At 34.4% G+C, this 25,378-nt stretch overlaps 1 protein-coding gene and 1 pseudogene across 1 annotated transcript in view; both read right to left on the bottom strand.

The window, feature by feature from the left end:
- ADGB (androglobin) overlaps positions 1-25,378 on the bottom strand; it is a 218,191-nt gene that overhangs the window by 177,085 nt on the left and 15,728 nt on the right. The window contains exon 2 of the mRNA XM_054686389.2: positions 4,591-4,753. Coding sequence (XP_054542364.1) covers positions 4,591-4,753 — 163 coding nt within the window. The remainder of the gene's footprint in view (positions 1-4,590; positions 4,754-25,378) is intronic.
- LOC112209594 (U6 spliceosomal RNA) lies at positions 318-441 on the bottom strand (annotated as a pseudogene).

The following is a 25,378-nucleotide window of genomic DNA, read 5'->3' as shown; positions in this document are numbered from 1 at the left end:
TGCATAGAGGAATTTGTAGTAGTTTCTGACAGCTGCTTTTATTTCTGTGGGGTCGGTAGTAACATTCCCTTCATCATTTCTAATAGCGTTTATTTGGATCTTCTTTCTTTTCTTTGTTATTAGTCTAGCTAGTGGCCTATTTTATTAATTTTTTCAAAAAACAACTCCTGGATTTGTTGATCTTTGAAATTGTTTTTCATGTGTCAATTTCCTTCAGTTCAGCTCTAATTTTCATTATTTCTCGTCTTCTGCTAGCATTGGGATTAATTTGTTCTAGCTTCTCTAATTATTTCAATTGTGAAGTTAGATTTTTAATTAAAATTACGGACCTCTTCACGAATTTGCGTGCCATGCTTGTGCAGGAGGCATGCTTGTGCAGGGGCCATGCTAATCTTTTCTGTATCATTCCAATTTTAGTATATGCACTGCTGAAGTGAGCACTGTATACTGATTTTGCATCCTGAAACTTTGCTGCAGTTGTTTACCATCTGAAAAAGCTGTTGGTCTGAGACTATGGGGTTTTCTAGATATAGAATCATGTCATCTGCAAACAGGGATAGTTTGACTTCCTTTCTTCCTATTTGGGTGCCCTTTATTCCTTTTTCTTACCTGATTTCTCTGGCTGACTTCCAATACTGTGTTGAATAGGAGTGGTGAGAGAAAGCATCTTTGTAATGTGCCAGTTTTCAAGAGGAATGCTTCCAGCTCTTGCCATTCAGTATAATGTTTGCTGTGGGTTTTTCATAGATGGCTCTTTTTATTTTGAGGTATGTTCCTTCATACCTAGTTTGTGGAGAGTTTTTAACCATTTCCCATTTGCACCCAAGAATACTCACCAGCAGTGCTTGCAGTTGCAGTGTTTATCCCAAGATAAAACACGCTTGGTATAAGAAATTCTTTCGCCACCTCTAAATATCAAAGCACTGAATTCCTATATCCTGTTCAAGAAGGACAATCCTGAGCACATGATTAGCCATGTAAACCTCAGATTCCTGTTGATTAAAAAAATGCTGGAAAAGCATCACAAGCCAGGGCAGCAACATCTTCAAGGTCACCCATGTTCTGGTGATGCCACCCCTTTTCATCTGTCTGGAAGACATTTTGCCCAAAAGCCTATTACCAATATCAGGGAAATGAAATGAAATCCAAGTAGTCACTGCAAACTTTGAGGCTTGCACAACAGCAAGGATGGCAAGATGATCTGGAGAGAAATGCATTTTTTTTTTTTTTTTTTGCAGAAGGTGATGCTCCACTTTGTGTTGTGCTGTGCTTTGAAATTTATCACATGATGAAAATTATTAAACACTGATCATCATATACATTTCTGTTACATTAAGATTATAGACAAGTTCTGTTTAGAAATAACTCTAAGAACAGCTTTTTTAAATTATACTTTAAGTTTTAGGGTACATGTTCACAACGTGCAGGTTAGTTACATATGTATACATGTGCCTTGTTGGTGTGCTGCACCCAGTAACTCATAATTTAACATTAGGTATATCTCCAAATGCTATCCCTCCCCCTCCCCCCTCCCCCATCCCACAACAGGCCCCAGTGTGTGATGGTCCCCTTCCTGTGTCCATGTGTTCTCATTGTTCAATTCTCACCTATGAGTGAGAACATGCAGTGTGTGGTTTTTTGTCCTTGCGATAGTTTGCTGAGAATGATGGTTTCAAGCTTCATCCATGTCCCTGCAAAGGACATGAACTCATCATTTTTTATGGCTGCATAGTATTCCATGGGGTATATGTACCACTTTTTCTTAATCCAGTCTATCATTGTTGGACATTTAGGTTGGTTCCAAGTCTTTGCTATAAGAACAGCTTTTTATGTTTTATTTTCACATTGAAAATCAGTCAGATTTCCATCAGCCTCAAAGAGTATGTTTATGTAAAATTAAATGCATGCTGGAAGCGAGCTGCACTTTTTTGTAAATGGGAAAAGGGTTAACATCAAGGGGTATTGAATTTTATCAAAAGTCCTCTCTGCAACTATTGAGATAATCATGTGGTTTTTGTCTTTAGTTGTGTTTACGTGATGAATCACATTTATTGATTTGTGTCTGTTGAACCAACCTTGCATCCTGAGAGTGAAGCCTACTTGATCATGGTGGATTAGCTTTTTGATGTGCTGCTGGATTTGGTTGGCAAGTATTTTGTTGAGGATTTTTGCACTGATGTTCATCAATGATAGTGGCCTGAAGATTTTTTTGTTGTTGTCACTCTGTCATGCTTTGTTATCAGGATGATGATGTTCTCATGGAATGAGTTGGGGAGGAGTGTCTCTTTCTCAATTTTTTGGAATAGTTTCAGTAAGAATGATAGCAGCTTGTCTTTGTACATCTGGTAGGATTCACACGCTTAATAATTTTTAATGAATGATATACACTGAGTATAAAAATTAATATGGGCTCTAGATAATGATGTGTTATTCCAGAGAGGAGAATTTATTTCCTTTTGGCAGGCAGAGTACAAGATGTACCTGACTCAGTCAACACTGGGTTTCAGGATTTGGTAGGGCTGGTGTAACTTTGGTTTGCCCTTACTTTATACAGAATGCTATAGCTGGTCTTGTGCACTGTCTAAAAAAGCTGGAGTGTTTATTGGGGTCCCTTTACCTTGATGTTCCTAAATTTCTCTCCAAAGTACCATTAAATCGTTTTTTATTTCGCCTTCAAGCTGCTGCTGTTTACCCATTTGCTCCGTAGCTTATCCTTCATACATAGTTTTGGAGTTGAGTAAATATCTTCAAGTAAAATTATATGCAAAATTTTCAGATCGCTTCTCTGCCATTAGCCCTGGGGTTTTGGTTCAAGTTTGGATTGCTTTAGCAGTCCTAGGCAATATCCTCTGTCTCTCCAGCTCAAGAAACTGACACAGGTCCCAGGACACTACTTTGTGCTTGATCCCTAATCTTCATGCCTTGAATTAATAAATGTACTTGAGAGAGGAAAAAATAAATAAACAAAGAACAAGGTGAATGTGGAACTGACCTTGTTGTGGTTCCCTTTTCCCCTGGATTTGGGCCTCCCTCATTAAGAAGTTAAGGGTAATCTTTCCACATTATTTTTCATATCGGTGTCCCTTATAATAACCTTACAGTACTGCATAATATATTCACAATTTGATTCACCCATCACATCCTTTAGTTCTCATCACTTAGCTAAAGAAGTGAGACCTTTCTCTGGACTTAGAGGAAAGGGTGAATTCATCTGAGGCTGATTTCCTGATGACTAGCCTCATGTCTAGGGAAGCGGCCTTCTGCAAAACTCCCAGGATACTTGTTATAGTTGGATGCTTAAGGAAATTAATCTTAATAAAATATGGATGCTGCAAATCAGGGCTAAGAGCTACCATGCAACCATTTCATGCAGATGCAATCACAAGGCTTGGACACTGTCCACCACTCACTCCAGTGAAGGAGCTGCTACTTCACGAGTTATGGATGAGATTGTGACAGACTGGAAGTGGAAAGTAAGGTTCTATCCTAGATTTTACCACACCCACACACACCCACACACACACACTCTCTCTCTTTCTCTCCATAAGTTTTGAATCACTGAAAAAAATACATAGAATATGCCAATTTTCATTTGAACCCAGAGAATTCAAAGCCCTCTGCATCTAGAATTTCCATAATCATTTTAGATGTGGTACAAAGAATTTGTTCCCTTACATGTTGCTAATTTGGAAATTGTTTAGGTGCTAACAGAGTCAGCAATACCTTTATTGAGTACCTTTTGTTAACAAATTGACCAATATGAATCATGCAATTTGTGATACAATCTTTTGTGAACAAAACGTACATGCTAAGATTTACTATTTCAGAATGCTTTATGTAAAGTTCAACTAAACCCTTCTGGCACTTATGTTTATGTCTTGAAAATTATATTGTTTTCTATAAATATTTTTAAATGAATTGTTGCACCCAATAAATAGATCATATTTTAAATGAAATTCAGACCCATAGCCTCAACTTTGAAGTCTTTAGAAATAAACATTTTTAAATAGGCCAAATAACATAAAGTAATATAATTGGAAAATGCAGAAATTCTACATTTTGGCACCAATCTCAGGGACATGCCATGTTTATGTGACAAAAAGTAAACGAAGAGCAGTGAGGATCTTTATTCACATATCTTGAGGAGATAGTAGGAGGAATCCAGTTTTCATCTCACAGTTAACATTTCTTTTAAAAAATTATCTTTCCTATTATCTCCCGGTCACAGCTTCCAAGTCCACTGTGGATTTTCATTTTCTTAACCACTCTTTATAAATGCCTGTTTCCAAACTCTGTCCAAGGTCGACTAGCTAACCTGCCCTATCTCTTAATTTTTCCTTTATATCATTATGATTCTTTGGTCATATCTCTTTCTTCCAATTTACCCAAATATGATTCACCAAAGCTCAGGACTAAGGCTTGGAAAGACAAAGTGGGAGTGTTGGGAGGTGGGGCTGATAGAAAAATAAAAAATTTCCTTTTTGAATGCACATTATGGAGAAGAATGAATACCTTTTTATGTTTACAAATCTCATTCCATTATAAAATTAAAAACCAAAATGAAACCCAGTCACATTCACATCTACTTACAAATACAGGGCTTTTTCCTGTTTTGTCCTTTTCTTTTGCACCTTTGCCTGCATCCCACTTTTCTGAATTTATGTCAGCTTCACTCCACTCTGGCCAGATTGGGAATTTCCCCTTCTTTTGTTCAATAGAACCAGATTGTACATTACTGCCAAAAGGATAGAAACTAGACAGAGACAGAGAGTGGGTGGGTTAGGTTTAATTAAAATCTCTGAGATCAAATATTGGATTAACTGCATAACATAAATTTGTCTTCTCAGCTGAGTCATACTAACTACATTTTTAATACAATCGTACTTGTGGCTAGGCAGCTTCTACATGTTAAGTTTCTAAAGACTAAAATAACCCCAAAGAGTTTATTTCATAAGCTAAAGTGGAGCCTTAGTCCCTACTTACTGATGTAAGAATTTAAAAAAAGATATACAGTATTATCAAATATCATGAACACAAACAACATATAGTTGATAAATAGCTGTATTCTCAGACTGATATATAGAATCCCATCTATATATCTATCAGTCTACATATATTTTTTCAAAAATTAAGTCATTTTGCATATACTTTGTATAAATTGCTTTTTACCACTTCATCAGCATATTGTTAATATTTCTCATGTTCTAAATATTTATCTAAATACTAATTTAAGGATTGCATAAGATCATCTTGTATAAATATACCTTATTTCATTTAACTAAGCTTCTATATTTGGAAATTTAGGGGGGGTAGGTTTTTAAAATTTTAAAATTTTTCAATTTCATAAATAAGACTATGGTGGTTGTTCTTATTGCAAAATCTTTGTGTACATTCACATCATTTTGTTACGATAGATTCTAATGAGGAGCCTTCCTATACCAAAGTGTATGCATATTTAAGGTTTGTGATAGATTTTGACTATTTTTCTACTGAAAAGTTGGACTTGTTTCCTACTTTAAATATATGTGTATTACAATTCCCATATTGCTAAACCTTGAATGCTACTTTTCATTCATTTTCATGATTTTTAAAGTGTAAAATAGGTATATTATTTAATGTTCAAGTTTATAACGCCTTGTGAGGCTAAAACCCTGCCTGTAGACAGTGGGTGGGACAAGCAGTTAAAAAAAAAAGACTAAAATCTCTATACAGCTTATATCCTAGTGGGTTCTAGATACAAATTAAATATCATAAATTAAGTAAAATATACAGTATACAGTAACACACTGCTTATCAACAAGGATACATTCTAAGATATCCATTGTTAGGCAATTTTGTTGTCCTTCAAACAACAGAGTGTGCTTACACAAACCTAGTAAGCACACTACACAACTGGTATAGCCTGCAACACAGCTAGGCTAGATGGTACAGTCTATTGCTCCTAGGCTATAAACCTGTACAGCTGTTACTCTCCTGAATATTGCAGGCAACTGTAACACAATGGTAAACACCTGTGTATCCAAACACATCTAAACATAGAAAAATACAGTAAAAACACGGTATAAAAGTTAAAACAGAATGGTACACCTGTATAGCACACTTACCATGAGTGGAGCTTGCAGGAAGTTGCTTTTAATGAGTCAGTGATTTGAGAGTGACTGTGAAGGCCTGGGAGATTACTGTACACTACTGAAGACCTTATAAATATTGTACACTTAGGCTACATTAAATTTGTAGAAACAATTTCTTTCTTCAATAATAAATTAGCCTTAGTTTACTAGATGACCACTCTCATATATGAGGCTCATCAGTGGCCAAAGTGTTGTTATGAGGTGTATGATTGTATTCAAACATGAAACTCCTAAAAGGAAATATAACACAGTACAGGGGAACTGATGAGTTAAGGTACTCAATTTTTAAAACATTGGTTAAGGAAAATGTCTATAGTAAGGCAATATTTAAATAATAAAAGAAAGTGAGGGCTCAAGCTATGTGACTATCCAACAAAGAATGCTCCAGATACAGGAAGGAAGAGTATTCCAGATGCAGAGGACATCCTGACTTAGTTTAAGAATAATACGGAGGTCAGTGTGCCTTAAGCTGTGTGAGTGGGAGGAAAAGCAGTGGAAGTTGATTGCAGAGAGGTACTAGATGCAAAGATTGTCAAGGTGATCTAAGGCAGGGGGAGGGTCTTTACTCTGAGATAAGAAGCCAAAGTAGGGCTCTGAGCAGGGGTCCAAAATGATATTATCAGAATTTGATGATCATTCTTGCTGCTATGTTGAAAAAGACCAAAGGAAGAAGGGAGACAATGTAAAATGCTTTGAATTAAGAGGGGAGAACTAATGGGGGTTTGGACTGGCTTGGTGACTGAAGAGAAGGCAAGAAATAGATTCTGCATACACTTTAAGATAGAGAAAGCAGATAGAGTTGATATTTCCTTATCGACAGAAGACCGTGGTATGGAGAAAAATTGAGGCAGGGGGCATAAAGCAGCAGTGCGCTGATAAATAAGATTGTGCTTTAGATGCCAAAAATACAGCCTTCAGGATACTGAGTAGGTAATTAGACGTCAGATTCTGAAGTTTGGGAGAAAAAATTGGACAACAAGTGAAACTTTGAGAGTCATCAGCATCTAGGTAGTATTTAAAGTCTTAAGACTGGATGAAATCATCAAGAAAATAACTACTTAAGGAAAGGGCACACCCAGGGATGCTAACAGCTGGTATAGATTGAGCAAGAACAATTCTAAATGGACCCTGACCACAATGCTGGGTCAGTGTCTTCAAAGCCTCCAACTAAACCAGACATTTATTATGTATTTTATGTAGCAGGAACAAAGATTTAAAGTCCTCAGTGAAAGTCAGGGACCTAGGGCAAAAGGCAGAAATGTCTGGAACTCAAGAGTTATTGGTAATTGTTAAGACTACCTACTGAGAAATATAAAAATATTTCAATCTCTAGTAACCATCAGAGCTGTATTTCTGCCCTGGTACTCTATATGTAAGGGTCAGAGAGATAAGGAGGAAATAACTGTGAACACTGAGAAAAGAAAGCAGTCACTGAATGTGGTAGACAGAATAACCACCAACCCCTACTTCAAATACATACACATCTTAGTCCCTGGAAACTGTGGATATGTTACCCTCCATTGAAAAAGGGAGCTTGTAGATGTGATTAAGTATCTTGAGATGGGGAGATTATCCTGGATTATCTGGGGATCTCAGAGTAAACCCAAGGGTGCTCAAAAGTGGAAGAAGGAGTCGGAGGAGGTTAGAGGGAAAAGTGGCTGCTGAAGAAAGCAACAAGGGAAAATTGCTGGGTTTGGAAGACAGACAAAAGTGGCCACAAGCCGAGGAATGTGGTCAAGTTCCAGAAGCTGGAAAGGCAAGGAAGTGGATTTTCTCCTAGAGCCTACAGAAAGGAAGGCAGCCCTGCTGAAATCTTGTTGGTAGCTCAGTGAGACCCATTTTGGACTTGTGACCTTGAGAATTCCAAATGAATTTGTCAATGAATGTATGTGATTTGAAGCCATTAAGTTTGTGATATTTTATTCTAGCAGCCATAAGAAACTAATACACTGAGGTAGGAAAAACACACTGGAAGGCGATACCTTGGAAACCAAGTGAAGTATTTTTTTTTTTAATGAGGACATGAGCAGGAGACCTAAATGCAGCTAACGGATCAAGCATGATAAAGTGAAAACAACTAAATGTTACATTTAGCAACAAGGAAACATCTCTCAAATATCACCTCCTGGAGGTGAGGGCTAGAGGAGGACTTTCATGAACACCCTATTATAGCAAGGCACTTCTCTGCATCATTTCATATTGCTTCATTTTTATACTACTCAATACTCTCACTAATCCTTTATTTATGTGCTGACTGTGTGCTTCCACAGGTAGGATTTTGTAAACTCCACTGTGGTAGGAATATTGGATTTTTTGTTCATTTCCTCCATCTTCAGTAACTGGGATGGTACCTGGACAAAGTAATAAATCTATCTCTCTATCATCTATTTATATGAAATGAAACAATGAATGCCTGTAATTTACATTTCTGATAATATCTAATTGAAACTCTGTCAAATTTTTATATGTAGGTAGAGATTGACCAGAGGCCTACCGATCCTGTTTCCATTTCTTTTGCAGTTTGGCTAGCACTATGTCATGTTGTATTCCAGCTTCGGGTTCATAAACATTCTGTGAGATACTTCTCTCTCTCTTCCTGCTCCATGTCTGTCTGAGTCCTATAAGGACACCTTACAAAATGGTTATAACACAAAATGAAAGGAGTCAAGAACTCTTATTCAGCACATGCAAAGCCATCACTACACACCTGGTCACACTCTGGTATGAAAGAAATATTCTTTGTAGTGTTAAGTCACTGAGATTTGGTTTTTCGATACTATAGCATTGGCTCAAATAAAGAGTGCAATTATACTCTTAGGATTTGGATTTCCTCTTTCATATCTTTAATCATTATAAGCACTTGTATGCTATATTACAGATTATTCTTCTATTATCTTATATTTTCAACTTTCGATTCTCTTGTTTGTTGTGACTTTGGCCAATATTTTGTATATTCTTTAATTATGAGCTTATCCTTATCAGGGTTTTCTTCTCCTCCAATCCTTTTCCTCCAGGGTAATCCTGTGTTGAGAAGATGTTCTTTCAATATAACATTGAGTTTTCTTCTGTCAGAAACCCCAAATGAATAAGCCATCCAGGAACCCATAGATAATGTAAAAGCAAGTCACAAACCTACGCAAGTCTCAGTGAAAAGTTAGCTTTCTTATAATCTTTCTGTGCTTAGATGGATTTTCTCATTCATCTCTTTAAAGACAATTAAACTCTTGGAAAGCCGTATTTTCATCTAAGATTGGAATACTTCCTTTCCTCATTTGGGCACAAGACCATGTACTGTATATATTGAAACAAAAGATTCCAATTTTTTAAGACTGATAGGACTTCCCACAGAGCCATAGCACTCTGATCATCAATTTTTCTCTTCACTTCTGGGTCCTGAAGATCCTTATTCTTTTTTTGTTTGTTTGTTTTTTAAGAAGCAGGGTCTCACTATGTTGCCCAGGCTGGCCTCTAAGTCCTGAGCACAAATGATGCTCCTACCTCAACCTCCCAAGTAGCAGGGAGTGCCAACATGCCTGGCTTTTATTCTTTATATACATATTTATAAGTATTTGTATTCTCTTCTTTTTTTATGGCCTTACTATTTTGTCAGGCTGGCCTCTAACTCCTGGGCACAAATGATCCTTCCACCTTGGCCTTCCAAGTATATAGGACTACAAGCATGCATGATCCTGCCCAGCTTTCTTTCTTTCTTTTATTTTTATTTTTATTTTTATTTTTTGACGGAGTTTCACTCTTGTCACCCAGGCTGGAGTGCAATGGCGCGATCTCAGCTCACTGAAACCTCCGCCTCCCGGGTTCAAGCGATTCTCCTCCTTCAGCCTCCTGAGTATCTGGGACTACAGGCGCCTGCCACCATGCCCAGCTAATTTTTGTATTTTTAGTACAGGTGGAGTTTCATCATGTTGGCCAGGCTGGTCTCAAATTCCTGACCTCAGATAATCCACCTGCCTCAGCCTCCCAAAGTGCTGGGATTATAGGCACGAGCCACAGCGCCTAGCCAGCTTTTTTCTTTATGCACACATTTATAGGTATTGTTATTCTTTTAAAATATTAATCTACTATCACCCTAGAAAAGAAAGTCTGAAAATTTATACATTGTTAAAGAGGATTCCTAAGTAGCATGTAAGAATGTATTATAAAGGAGTGAGGATGACTAGAATAGTTTTCAGAGAAAAATGAAGCTTTTTTCATAGTATTAATGGAAAAATCAAGGCATAAATTAGCATATTACAATATCTCTGTTGTATAGAGTATTGACACAAGCCCACAGATAAAAATAAATTGGTGATTTTGTCCATCAAAACCAGCATAAAATTACTTCATTCAGGAAGCTAAAAATCTGAAAATCTATTTATTTAAAGGAAGATATCATTTCTTAAATATAAGGGCTTTACTAAGATTATGTTTTGCTTCTTCACTGTCAAGTGTAAGTAAATCTTCCAGCTCCCTCCTTGAAGCTATTAAGCTTTATCTCTAATTGGCCTACTTTCCTTGTAACGCATCAAATATGTGTCCATCTATATTGAAGATTACTTAAAAAGACTCTCATTAGAGGTGTCTCCTACTAGCCCAATAGATCACCTACAGTGTTGTACACACAATATAAACAAAGCTGAAATGCAGCTCTAGGTGAAGTATACTGTGGACTTCAAATGACCATGTAAACTCCTGCTTTTGAAACTCTCAGCACCGTTGCCTTTGAAGTCCACTGGCAGAATATACCCACTGCTCTAGTATAGTTGGGATCTTTTAAGTATTCAAAGTGCATTATTCCGGTCTCATTAATTCTGAGAATAAGATGATTTTTCAATATTTAAATATTTCAATATTTAAACTCACTGTATGTGGAAGGGCCTTTAACCCTATACTTTTATAATATATTGCTTTTGAACATTTTAATGCAATTTGCAATTTTAATGAACTAAATAATTTACTAGTATCTGGGCATATTGCTATGTAAACAAATTAACTTTGTGAGTAACTCTGATTTTCCAGTTATTTCAGGTTTGAATTTTCTTAAATTTGGTAACATTTATTTCCCCATATTGCCAGTTTCTAAATCTTTCTGAATTTTTTAGGAAAGCAAACAGGTAGACAGATAATTTCAATATGAAATGATGTATGCAGAGATGGATGCTTTCCCAGGTGATAAAGAGGGGGGCATTGTGCCCAGTGTGAGGCAATTCAGAGAAACTTCTTACGGAAAATAGCATCTGACATGCTTGAAGGATAACTACAAATTTTCCAAGTTAAAAAAGGAAGAAAGGGCATCACTAGGAGAAAAGAACAGCATACGAGACAGTGCAGAGGCAAGAAACAGCAGAATAGGTGCAGAGATCTATAAACTGTTCAGTACTATGCAAGCTTATAGTATAACGCAGGAAAGAGGAATTAAGGTTAAAGAAAAACAAAAGGTAAGCAGGAAGTTCCTGACTGAGGGCCTTGCTGAGGAGTTTGAACTTTGTTTTCTAGTTAGTGTTGACTTTGCTTATTATATAGAGATAAACATTTTATTCTTAGATATATATTATTTAATATTTACTGGTGTTTCCAAATGTAAAGCTTGAGGAACACTGAAGTTGAAATACAACTTAAAAATGAACACAATAATGATAATAATTTTAAAAATTGAAGGTAATTTTCATCAGATCTGAAAGTTGCACTCTTCTGAGGAAAATTCTTATATGGAGATGTTTCTAATAAAGAAAAAAATAATTTTTAAAAATATAATATACAATGCCAATTATATTCAATTTGAGATTCCATATTTAATTAAAAAATTCTATCCAAACCTGTGATATATTATTTGTGAATACATGCTTGTAAAAACAACTTTAAAATCTATCATCTTAATATTTAAAAACAAATATAAAATTTAAACAATAAGCCTGAGGAATATCACTTCCATCTTAGAGTCACAAGGACTGGATTTTTGTCACCTAAGACAACACAAAATCTGGACAAAATACATGAAATTGATTTTAAAGACATGGTCATGAAATGATGCAGGTCATTGGTCCCTGAAAGATGAGAAACAAATGATGTGAGCCCTTTAACGACCACAACATATGGCCCTGAGAGAGTTTTCAGATTGCAAGGTAACACAGGCAAATCCCAGCTTATTTCTTGCATACAGAAGGAGATGACTGTTTGGGGGACAGCAAGGTAGACTTTCAAGGACAGGATCCTAAAAAAGAGTTTCACAGATAAAACTCCTGAGATCTTAATAGAGTCACCTACGAATATTTAGCAAAGTATTTGTTAGCACATGTGCATGAGGAAGCTACCCAAAGCCAGGGGAAAAAAAGTACCTGAGAGAATCTGAGGATTCACGCTGAACCAGAACTAGTATTACTGTGCCCAGCCCCATAGGATACTGGGAAAAGTATCTTGCTTCACCTAGAGAGGCAGAAGTATCTTGCCTCACTCAGAGAATGATTGGCCCTACATTAAACATGGCTCTGGTTCCACGTAACAAATCTTAAAAGCAAGATATGAAAGAATCAGACTGTTTCTAAGCAACTAAACGTACTCTAGCACAAAACTCAAGAATATTTATAGGGCTACAAAAATATCCAGCATCCAGTAAGATAAAATCATAATGTCTGTCATAAAATAAAAAATTACCAGGCATAAAAAAATAAGAACATATGACTAACGGAGAGAAACAACAACAGAAACAATTGATTGACTTAAACACATAACTGACACAGGTGTTAAAATTAACTAACAATCATACTAATATAGTTATTATATTCGGTTGGTGCAAAAAGTAGTTGCTGTGGCAAAAACAGCAATTACTTTTGCACCAAACTAATATCTGAATTCCATATTTTCAAAATGTTAAGTAGAGACAAGGAAGATAAAAAAAGATTCAAATACCATAAATAAAAACTAAAATGAGAGGAAAGAAAACACACAACAAGAGTATTAATGGTGGATTAGACATTGTAGGTGATTAATGAATTTTAGAAGATAAAAAATAATTCAAAAGAAAAAAATTGGAAATAAGCAGAGCATCAGTACATTCTGACATAACTTAAAGTAGTCGAATATAAATGTAATTGTTGTCACCAAGAAGGGATTAAAGACAGAAAATACTACTTGAAGAAATAATGGTCATTAAAAATTTATGAAAACTATAAACCTACAGAGTTAAGAATTTCAATAAAACTCAAACTTGAGAAAGACTGAAAAAAACCATGCCAAGTTACAATACAAGGAAGTAGCTTAAAAACAGTGGTAAAAAGAAAATTTTAAAAGCAGTTAAAGGAAAAAATAAACATTATATGCAGAGGAAAAAAGAAAAGAACAGCAAAGTTCTCATTAAAACACAATGTAAATGAAAAGGTAATGGGCAACATCTTTAAAGAACTGAAAGAAAAGAAGAAATCTGTCATACTGAAAGTCTACACCTATTGAAAATGTCTATTAAAAGTAAAAGGGACATAAGTGCTTTTTGTCTGACATAAAAAAGCTAAAAGCATTCATCAGCAGAAAATAGTCAACACAATAAAAACATAAAAGGAGGCCTCAAGCAGAAGAAAAATGATAGCAGATGGAAATATGGATCTGCCAAACAAAAATAATTTTACGTAGTAAATACATGGCAAAATATACAAGTTATTTTATTTAAAAGTATCTTTGTTATATAATTAACTGCTTACATAAACAGATGATGTAATACGAGGTTTATAATATATATAACATCAAATATATGATGATAATAGCATAGTGCTTGGAGTTGATAAGTATACTATTATAATGTTTTTTATATTCTATGTGAGTTGATATAACATCACAAGAGGGTAGAGTGTGATAAGTGATGTATTATAAACTGTACAGAAATACCCAAAATAACAAAACAAATAGATATAGCAAAAAGCCAATATAGGAGATAAGTAGAATTTTAAAAATACAATCTATCCAAAATATAGCAGAGGAATAAAACGATAAGAACACAAGAAAGAGAGACAAAAAGAAAATGAATAGCAAAATGACAAATTTAAACAGTTTTAGCAATATTAATAATCACATTAAATGTAATTTAACCCACTATATGGAACAGAATGTCAAATTGATTTAAAAAAAAACAAGATCTAACTGTATTAGTCCATTCTTGCATTGCTAGCAACACACACTGAAGACTGGGTAATTTATAAAGAAAAGAGGTTTAACTGGTTAGTGGTTCTGTAGGCTGTATAGGAAGCATGGTGCTGGCATCTGTTTGGCTTCTGGAAGCTTTAACTCATGGCAGAAGGCAAAGCAGTATCAGGCATGTCAGATGGCAAGAGAGGGAGTGAGAAAGAGGGGGAACCACACTTTCAAAAACAACCATATTGCATGTGAACTCAGAGCAAGAACTCACTTATTAACACAAGGAAGGCACCATGAAACTCACAAAAGACCCACTCCCATGACCCAAACACCTCACATTTCAACAGGATATTTGGAAAGGACAAATGTCCAAGCCATACCACCAACTATATGTTATCTTTAGGAAATCTACTTTATAAAGATATCAATAATAAAAGAATGAAAAAATATATGCCATGTTAACGCTAAACAAAACTAACATTATAAAAAGTAGATTTCAGAAAAAAAGAATATTACCAGTAATAAAAGAATGTGATTTCATAATAACAAAAAGGAAAATTCACTGGGTGCATATAATAATCCTAAACCTTCTTGAATTTAATAACAGAGCTTGTTAACACATGAAGCAACAACAGAAGTACAACAATCAACAGGCAAATTTATAAACACAGTAGAGAATCACAATATGATTTTCTGAATAGTTGATAGAATAAGCCAATCAAAAATCAATAAGGCTATAGAAGATAAAGAATATAGAAAAGTATCATCAAAATTGACCTAATTAACATTTATAAAACACTCTATCACAACAGAATACACATTCTTTTCAAGTGCACATAGCATATTTATCAAGATAAACCATAATTTAATACATAGAATGTCTCAATAAATTTTTAAATATTCAAGTCATACAAAGTACATTCTCTGACCAAAGAGATTTATACTAGAAATCACAAACAAAATGATCTGGAAAATTCCAAGATATTTGGAATATAAATAACACACTGTAATTAACCTATGTATTAAGAAAGATATAAAAAGTTAGAAAACATTTTGAATAAAATAAAAATGAAAACACAACAAATTAAAATTTGTGGAATGCCACTACAGTAACATATAGGGTGAAATTCATAGGACGAAATACCTAGTCAAATATCAAAATAATACAGCAGTTTCCACCTTAAGTAACAAAAAAAAGAGCAAGTCCAAAGTAAATAAAAGTAAGTAAATAATAAGAATTAAAGCAGAAATCAATAGACTAGAAAACATGGAAACATTTTTTCTCTAAAAATAAATGTAACAAAAAATCCAGTTATTTGAGTATAAAAATAATAGAGCAGATCAAAGACCACAATTTATAACAACCTTTCATCAAATTGATCAAGAATATAGGAGAGAAAACACAACTATCAATATCAGAAATCAAAGAGAAGACATCACTACAGATCCCACAGATATCAAAGGGATAAAAAAATTACAAATCATTCTTTATCCAAATATTTGATAACTTATAAAATTATCAATTCCATGAAATACATAAACTAACAATATTCACTAAAGAAGAAATAGATTGGATTGGAGATATGAATATCTCTGTATCTATTAAATAAAATAAAGTTTCTTAAAAATCTTTCCACAAGGAAAACTGCAGACCCAGATGGCTTCACTGGTTAAGTATACTAAATATTTAAGAAAGAAATAGCACCAATTCTCCACTAACATATCCAGAAAATTGAGGAAGAGGGAATACTTCCTTATTCATTCCATGGGCCAGCATTACCCAAAAAACAAAACCAGACAAGACATCAAAATAAAAGAAAACTGGAACCCAATATCTCTCATGAACATAGATGCAAAAAATATCTAGACAGATCAAATAAAGCAGATCAAATACTACAATATGTGTATTAAAATACATCATGATCAATTAGAGTTTATCCCAGGAATAAACAGTTGGTTCAATATATGATAATCAATCAATGTAATTCATCCTATTAACAAACTAAAAAAAATTATGATCATCTAAATATGTGGAGAAGAAACATTTGAAAAAATTCCAGCAGTCAATCCTGATCTCAAAAAACAAGGAATAGAAGGCAACTCCTTTAACCTGATAAATGACATCTGCAGAAACCTAGAACTGACATCATACTTAGTGATGTAAGACTGAATGCTTTGCCCACCTAATTAGAAATAGGACAAGAATATACATTCTCATTTGCAGATGACATGATTGTAACTATGTAGAAAATCTATTGGCATGTATTAAAACTTTTGTAAATGATAAGTGAGTTTAGCCATGTTTCAGGATACAAGGTAATATAGAAAAATAAATTGAACTTCTGCGCACTGACAAGAAGAATTCAAAATTAAAAATCAATAATAATATTTCCAATAATATAAATATAAGAGATCCTTGGGAATACATGTCATATTTGTTGCTCAAGACCAGTAGACTGAAACTATACAACTTTGGTGAGAGAAATTAAATAAATTACTTAAATTCAATAACTACTTAATAAATGAATAGATAGACCATATACATATGTTGAAAGATTCAATATAGTTAAGACATCAATTCACCCCAAATTGACCAACAGATTTGAGATAATCTCAATCAAAATCCCAGCAGGCTTTTTTAATATAAAGAATTTGACAAGTTGATTCTAAATCTCATATGGACCCATAGGGAAACTAGAATAGTCAAAACAACTTTGTAACAGGAGAAACATATTCAAAGACTAACAGTTCAAATCTCATATTAACACCACAAGGTAGTGGCATCAAGATACATAAACAGATCAAAGGAACAGAAAATAGTAACAAAATAGGCCCATATTCATATGGACAGCTGATTTTCAACAAAGTAACAAAACAATTGAATAAAGAAATATTAATATTTTCAACAAATGGTGCTAAAACATTGAATATCCATATGCAAAATAAACATCAATTTATACTTTGCATTATTTACAAAGATAAATTCAAATATACTGAAATGTAAAACTTACACTATAAAACTTCTAAAACAGGAGAGAATCTTTGTGACCTAAGATATGCCAAAGATATCTTGAATATAACATTAAAGACAAAATCCATTAAGTAAAAAATTTATTAAGATTTCATCAAAATTTAAAATTTCTGCTCTTCAAAGAACACTATTAATAGAATAAAAAGACTGCCACAAACTGAGAGAAAATATTTGCAAAGTATATACCTTGTAAAAGGTTTGTACCCCTTACAGCCCAATTAAAAATTGGCAAGATATTTGATCAGATAATCTAACATAAGGGTACATGTGAGTTGTGTGGCATGCAGAATATCTAAAATGGCCCCTCAAATACGATCCGGTCTAATCATCAAAGCTATGAATATGACATCACATCGTTGGCTATGTGATGATGTATGGGATAGCTGACCTTAAAATAACAGAGATTGTCTGCATGGATCTGATCTTGTCATAAAAACGTAAATGAGCTTGAAAGTGGATTCTTCCCAAAATCTCCAGGTAAGAGCCCAGCCCAGCTGATACACCAATATATAGCTTTGTAAAGCCCTAAAAAGAGAAACTAGCTGAGCCCACCAGGACGTCTTTGCTACAGAATTGTGAGAAAATAATGGCTCGTGTTTCATGTAACTAAGTTCCTGGTAATGTTTTACAGCCATAGAAAACTAATACTAATGGCAAATAAACACATGAATAGGTGATCAACATCAATAGTCATTAGGGAAATTCAAAATAAACCAAAATTAGCTACTATTGTATACCTATTACCAAGGCTAAAATTAAAAAGATAAACCATGTCAAGTGTTGAAAAGGATGTGGAGCAACTGAAACTTTCATATAGTGCTGGTGGCCATGTAGAATATAGAATTTTGCAAAATGGTCCAATAGTTTCTTAAAAGCTTAAACATATAATACCATATGATATAGCCATTCTACTCCTAGATAATTCAAGAAAACTGAAAGTGCATGTACATACATGAATATGAATAGCAGCTTTGTTTGTAACAGCCAAAAACTAGAAATAGCCCAAAATGCCCAACAGTAGGTAAATGAAAAAAAAATCATGGAATATCCATTCAATGGACAGTGAATATTAAAATAATTATGAGTGACAGCAAGATGACAGAATAGAAGATCCTAAGCATCATCACTTCCCCCACAGAAATTCAACTTGAAACTATTAAAAGACAAGAATATCTCCCTAAATTCACCAGAGCACAGAGGGAAAGTAGAGAAACCCATTAGGGCATCAGAGAAGTTGTGACTAGAAAGAGAAATAGTCATTTCAGACTGTGCCAGCCCCTCTCCCAAGCTGGCATAACCACTCAAGAGAATTTCTCTAGACCTGTGGTTTCCATGGTGATTGGAGGAAATGAGAGGTGGACGGTCAATCTCCTCACCTTTTGAAATCTTCATGGGAAGCCCACACTGACTCTTTTCCAGGGGAGCAATTGGGTGTACCAGGAAAGCTGAACTACCTGTGATGAACTGGGCACTAATCACAGTAACTGATGCATGGATTTTGGCAGCTACTTTGTGCTCCAGTCAGTGGGGGTGCCACATTAAAGAGACTGGCCAGTCTCTTTTATGTGCCACAGATGGCACAATCCATGGGAATGCCTAAATCCCTAGCTGGATTTTCCTGGCCTGGAAAAAAACTAAAAGATCAGAATTAATACCTAGTGCCAACTTAAGTCTTCCCAAGACCAGAAAACAATGGCAGGGATGCAATATAGTTATGGGTCTAAGTTTAAGTTTTGGTGCTCACTGTAAGTTTTTTCTACACGAGGAAACAGTAACAGGGCAACATGTTAGTTATAGTGCAGTGTTTTAGTTCTGGTGCTCAACATAAGTTCTTCCCAGGATGGAAAGCAACAGTAGAGCAGTGTTTAAGAGTCAATACTAAGTAGTAAAGGTCTAAAACCACCAAAGAATGTCAGCAAAAACTGGAAGTGGCTGTCTCATCAAATGCTCAGGAATCAACATAAGAGTTGCGAAAACTCAGGAAATATGACATCACCAAAAGAAACCAACAAATCTCCAGTAATTGACCCAGAAGATTTGAAGATCTATGAGATCTGGCAGAGTATTTAGAATAATTCTCTTAAAGAGGTTTAGAGAATCACAGAAATACCTGACAGAAAACTAAATAAAATTTGGAAAACAATCTAAAAACAAAATGAGAAATACGACAAAGAAATAGAAACAATTTTTCAAAAACAAAATAGAAGTCTTAGCAATACAGAATAAAATAACTGACCTGAAAAAACTCATTAGAAAGCTTCAACAACAGATATTCTCAAACAAAAGAAAGAATTAGCAAGCTTGAAGATGGAACATATAAAATTATCCAACCAGTGGAGCAAAAAGAAAAAAAAAAGAATAAAAGTGAGTGAAGAAAACCTACAAGAATTATGGGACAAGAGAATCAAGTGAATTAATCTCTGTGCAATAGGAATTTCTGAAGGAAACAAGAAAGAAAAATGCCTAGAAAGCATATCTAAAGAAATAATGGCTGAAAATTTCCCAAACCTGGAGAAAGATTACAACCTTCAGGTAAAGACAGGACGCTCAGACATAACCAATCAAATTCAACCCAAAGAGGGATTCCCCAAGGCACATCATAATTAAGTTACCAAAAATTAAAGACAAAGAATCATCAAAGCAGCAAGAGAAAATAAAAATATCACATTCAATGGAGTCCCAATATAACTTTCAGGGGGCTTCTCAGCATAAATCCCGCAAGTCAGGAGAGACTGGAATGTGATATTCAAAGTGCTGAAGAAAAAATACTGCCAAACAGTAAGATTATACCCAGCAAAGCAATCTTTCAAACTCAAAGGAGAGATAAAGACTTTCCCAGACAAACAAAGGCTGAGGGAATTCACCAACACCAGACTTGTCTTACACGAAATACCAAAAGAGAGTTTTTCAATACAGAAGAAACTGGATGCTAACATATAACAAAAACATCTGCAGTTATTAAACTGACTGGTAAAATAAGAAAAAAGAAATCCAGAATATTCTAAAACTGTAACTGGGGTAAGTAAACCATTTATACTTTTAATAGGAAGTCTAAAAGACAAAAGTATTAAAAATAATTACAACAGTTAATTAGTAAATAGTAAATAGAAAAAGACATAAATTGAAATACCAAAAAGTCACAATGTTGGGATGGGGATGATGTTGAAGTTGAGAATTTTTGTTGTTGCTTTCACTGTGATCAAGATTAAGTCATTAGCAATTTAAAATAACGTGTTATAACTGTAAGATATATTCTGTATGCCTCATGGTAACCATAAAGCAAAAACCTATAATAGATACACTAAAAATAAATAGCAGAGAATCAAAACATACTGCTAGTGAAACTTATTTAGCTATAAAGAAATACAGTAAGAGGGTGGGAAAAGGAAGAAAGGATCTATTTTAAAATCCCGAAAACCAGTATCAAAATGGCAGTAATAAACCGTTATCTATCAATAATAACCTTGAATGTAAATTGATTAAATTATCCTATTAAAAATAGAGTGGCTGAATGTATTTTTTAAAAATGATCCAAATATTCTGTCTATGACAAACTCACTTTGCCCATAAGGACACATACATACTGAAAGTGTAGAGATGGAAAAACATATTCCCACAAATAAAAACCAAAAAAGAGCAGAAATAGCTATACTTATTGAGAAAAAACAAACTTTAAGTCAAGAATTGTAATATATCTATATCTATCTATCTATATATATGGTTATTACATAATGATAAAGGGGTAAATACAGCAAGAGGATGTAGCAATTGTAAAAATATATGCACCTAATACTGGAGAACTCAGATATGTAAAGCAAATATTAATAGACATAGAGGGAGAAATGGACAGCAATACAAGAGTAATAGAGGATTTCAATCCAATAGAGGATTTCAGCATTGGACAGATGATCTAGACAGAAAATCAACAAAGAAACATTGGAGTTACACTGCACTCCAGATGAAAGAGCCCTAACAGACATTTACATAACATTTCATCCATCTGCTGCAGAAAACACATTTTCTCAACAGCACATGAAACATTCTCCAGGACAGACCATATGTTAGGTCACAAAAGAAGTTTTATCAAATTTTAAAAAATCAAAATCATATCAAGTATCTTTTCTGACTATAATGGAATAAAACAAAATGAAAGCAAAAGGAATGCTGGAAACTGTAAAAATTCATGGTAATTAAACAACATGCACCTGATCAACAAATGTGTAACTGAAGAAATTAAAAAGGAAATTAAAAAATTTATTGAGACAAATAAACATGGAAACACAAGAACTGCAGGATATGACAAAAGCAGTTCTAAGGTGAAAGTTTACATGAATAAACACTTTCATCAAAAAAGTAGAAAGACCAAATAACTTAATAATGCACCTCAAGGAACTAGAAAGGCAAGAACAAACCAAACACAACATTAGTGGAAGAAAAGAAATAATAAATATCAGAGCTATTTCTGACGAATAAAAATATACAAAAAATCCACAAAATAAAAAGTTCATTTTTTGAAAAGATAAAACAAATAGAGAAACTTTTAGCTTGACTAAGAAAAAAAAAAACCGTAATACCCAAATAAATAAAATCTGAGACAACAAAGGAAACATTATAACTACAAAAATACAAAGGATAATTAGAGACTGTTATGAACAACTGTAAACCAACAAATTGGTGTTATGATGGAGACCTTTATGATAATCCAATTTCATTTAATAAACAGTAAATATATTTTTCTCTTCTTTATGATTTTCTAAATAACATTTTCCTATCTCTAGGTTACTTTATTATAAGAATGCAGTATATATAACATACACATATGACACACAAAATATGTGTTAATCAAGCTTTTATGTTATTGGTAAGGCTTTCACTCAGCAGTAAGCTACTAGTATTTAAGGTTTTGGGGATTCAAAAGTTATACACAAATTTCTACTGTGCAGGGGTTGGTGCTCTAAGCCCCATGTTGTTCAAAGAACAACTGTCCTGGCAAACCGAATTCAACAGCACATTTAAAAAATCATATACTGTGATAAAGTGGGATTCAACCCAGGGATGCTTGGATGGTTCAACATATGCAAATCAATAAAAGAGACGCATAGCATCAATGGAATCAAGAAGAAAAACCATATGATTATTTCAATAGATAATTGAAAATGCATTTGATAAAATTTAATAACCCGTCATGATAAAAACTCTAAATAAATTGCGCATAGAAGGAATACACCTGAAAACAATGAAGGTCACATATAACAAACCCACAGCTAGCATCATACTAAATAGGAAAAAAAAATTGAAAGCCTTTCCTCTAAGATCTGGAACAAGACAATGATGCCCACTTTTACCACTTTCATTCAACATTGTATGGGAAGACCTAGCCAAACCAATTAGGCAAGAGAAAGAAAGAAAGGGCATCCAAATTGGAAAGAAAGAAGCCAATTATACTTGCTCACAGGTGACATGATCTTATGTTTAGAGAAACCTAAAGACTCCACCAAATTACAGAACTGAAAAATGAATTCAGGAAAGTTGCAGCACACAAATCAACATACAAAAATAGGTAGCATTTTCATACACCAACTGTGAACAATTGAAAAAGAAATCAAGAAAGCAATCTCATTTATAGTAGCTAAAAGACAATAAAATACCTACAAATAAATGCAACCAAAGAAGTGAATGATCTCTACAAAGAAAACTAAAAAACCCTGATAAATAACATTGAAAAGGACACAAAAAGATGAAAAAAACTCTCATTCTCATAAATTGGAAGAATTATTATTGTTAAAATATCTATACTAGGCGCAGTGATCTACAGACTCAATGCAATCCCTTCCAAAATACCAATGCCATTCTTCAGAGAAATGGAAAAAACTATTCTAAAATTTGTATGGAGCCCCAAACAACACAGAATAACCAAAGCAATCCTCAATGAAAAGGACAAAGCTTGAGGCATCACACTACTTGACTTCAAAATAGATTACAAAACTATAATAACCAAAGAAGCACGGTACTGGCAAAACAACAACAACAACAAAACCAGACACATAAACCAATGAAGCAGAATAGAGGACCCAGAAATAATTCCACACATTTACAGCCAACTCATTTTTGACAAAGGCACCAAAAACATACATTGAGGGAAGGAACAGTCTTTTTAATAAATGGTACTGGGGAAATTGGATATTCACATGCATAAAAATGAAACTAGACCCCCACCTTTCACCATATGCAAAGATCAAGTCAAAATGGATTAAACATTTAAATGTAAGAATTGAAACTACAAAACTACTAGAAAAAACACTGGGAAAATGCTTAAGGTCATTGGTTTGAGCAAATATATATATTTTTAAAATAAGACTTCCAAAGCACAGGCAACACAAACAAAAATAGACAAATGGGATTATATCAAGATAAAAAGCTGCTGCACAGTAAAAGAAAACATTAACAGAGTAAACAGACAACCTACAGAATGGGCAAAAATATTCACAAACCATCTACTTTAGTATCCATTAATAACTAGAATATATAGAAAACTTAAACAACTCAATAGCAAAAGAAAAAAAAAATACAATTTAAAAATAGGTAAATTATCTCAATAGACATTTTTCAAAAGAAGACATACAAATGGCCAACAGGCATATAAAAATATTCAACATCATTAATCATCAGGGATATGCAAATCAAAACCACAAGAAGACACCATTACAGTTAAAAATGACTGTTATCAAAAAGACAAAAAATAACAAATGCTGGCAATAATGCTGAGAAAGAGGAATGCTAGTACACTGCTGGTGGGAATGTAAACTAGTACAGCTACTATGAAAAACAGTAAGGAGTTTCCTCAAATAAACAAAAATAGAGCTACCATATGATATAGCAATCTCACTAATGGATATATATCCAAAGGAAATGAAGTCAGTATATCAAAAAGATATATGCACTTCCGTATTTATTACAGCACTATTCACAGTAGCCAAGATATGGAATCAACTTACATGTCCATCAACAGATGAATGGATAAAGAAAATGTCCTATTTAGCCATAAAAATGAAATCCTGTAATCTGCAGCAACAAGGATGAAACTGGAGGACATTATATAAAGTGAAACAAGTCACGCACAGAAAGATAAATATTCCATGTTCTCACTTATAGGTGGGAGCTAAAAAAGTTGATCTCATGAAGGTAGAGAGTAGAATGATGGTTACCAAAGGCTGGGAAGGTTAAGAATTAAGGAGAGCAAAGAGATATTAGTTAATGGGTACAAAAACACAGTTAGATAGAAGGAGTAAGTTTTAGTGTTTGATAGCACAGTAGAGTGACTATATTTAACAATAATTTATTGTATATATCAAAATAGCAGAAAGAGAAAATTTGGAGTGTTCTCAACACAAAGATACAATAAATGTTTGAGGTGTTGGTGATATGGTTTGGATGTCGGTCCCCTCCAAATCTCATGTTGAAATGTGATTCCCAGTGATAAGGATGGGGCCTGGTGGGAAGTGATTTGACTGTGGGGGTGGATCCCTCATGAATGGCTTAGCACAATCCTCTTGGTGATGAGTGAATTCTTACTCAGGTCACGTGAGTTCTGGTTGTTTAAAAGAGTCTGAGATTGGCTGGCGCGGTGGCTCACGCCTGTAATCCCAGCAATTTGGGAGGCCAAGGCAGGTGGATCACGAGGTCAGGAGATCGAGACCATCCTGGCTGACACGTGAAACCCCGTCTCTACTAAAAATACAAAAAAAAAAAAAAAATTAGCTGGGCGTGGTGGTGGGCACCTGTAGTCCCAGCTACTCGGGAGGCTGAGGCAAGACAATGGCATGAATCCGGGAGGCGGAGCTTGCAGTGAGCCGAGATCGTGCCACTGCACTCCAGCCTGGGCGACAGAGCGAGACTCTGTCTCAAAAAAAAAGAATCTGAGATCTCCCCATTTACTCTCTTGCTCCTGTTCTTGCCATGTGACATGCTGGCTCTCTGTCACATTCTGCCATGATTATAAGCTTCCCAAAGGCCCCATCAGAAGTTGAGCAGATGTTGGCACCATGCTTCCTGTACATTCTGCAGAACTGTGAGCCAATTCAACCTCATTTCCTTATAA

Source organism: Pan troglodytes, chromosome 5 (assembly GCF_028858775.2).
Source record: "Pan troglodytes isolate AG18354 chromosome 5, NHGRI_mPanTro3-v2.0_pri, whole genome shotgun sequence".
Classification (NCBI taxonomy): domain Eukaryota; kingdom Metazoa; phylum Chordata; class Mammalia; order Primates; family Hominidae; genus Pan; species Pan troglodytes.
This window is presented reverse-complemented; position numbering and strand designations above follow the sequence as displayed.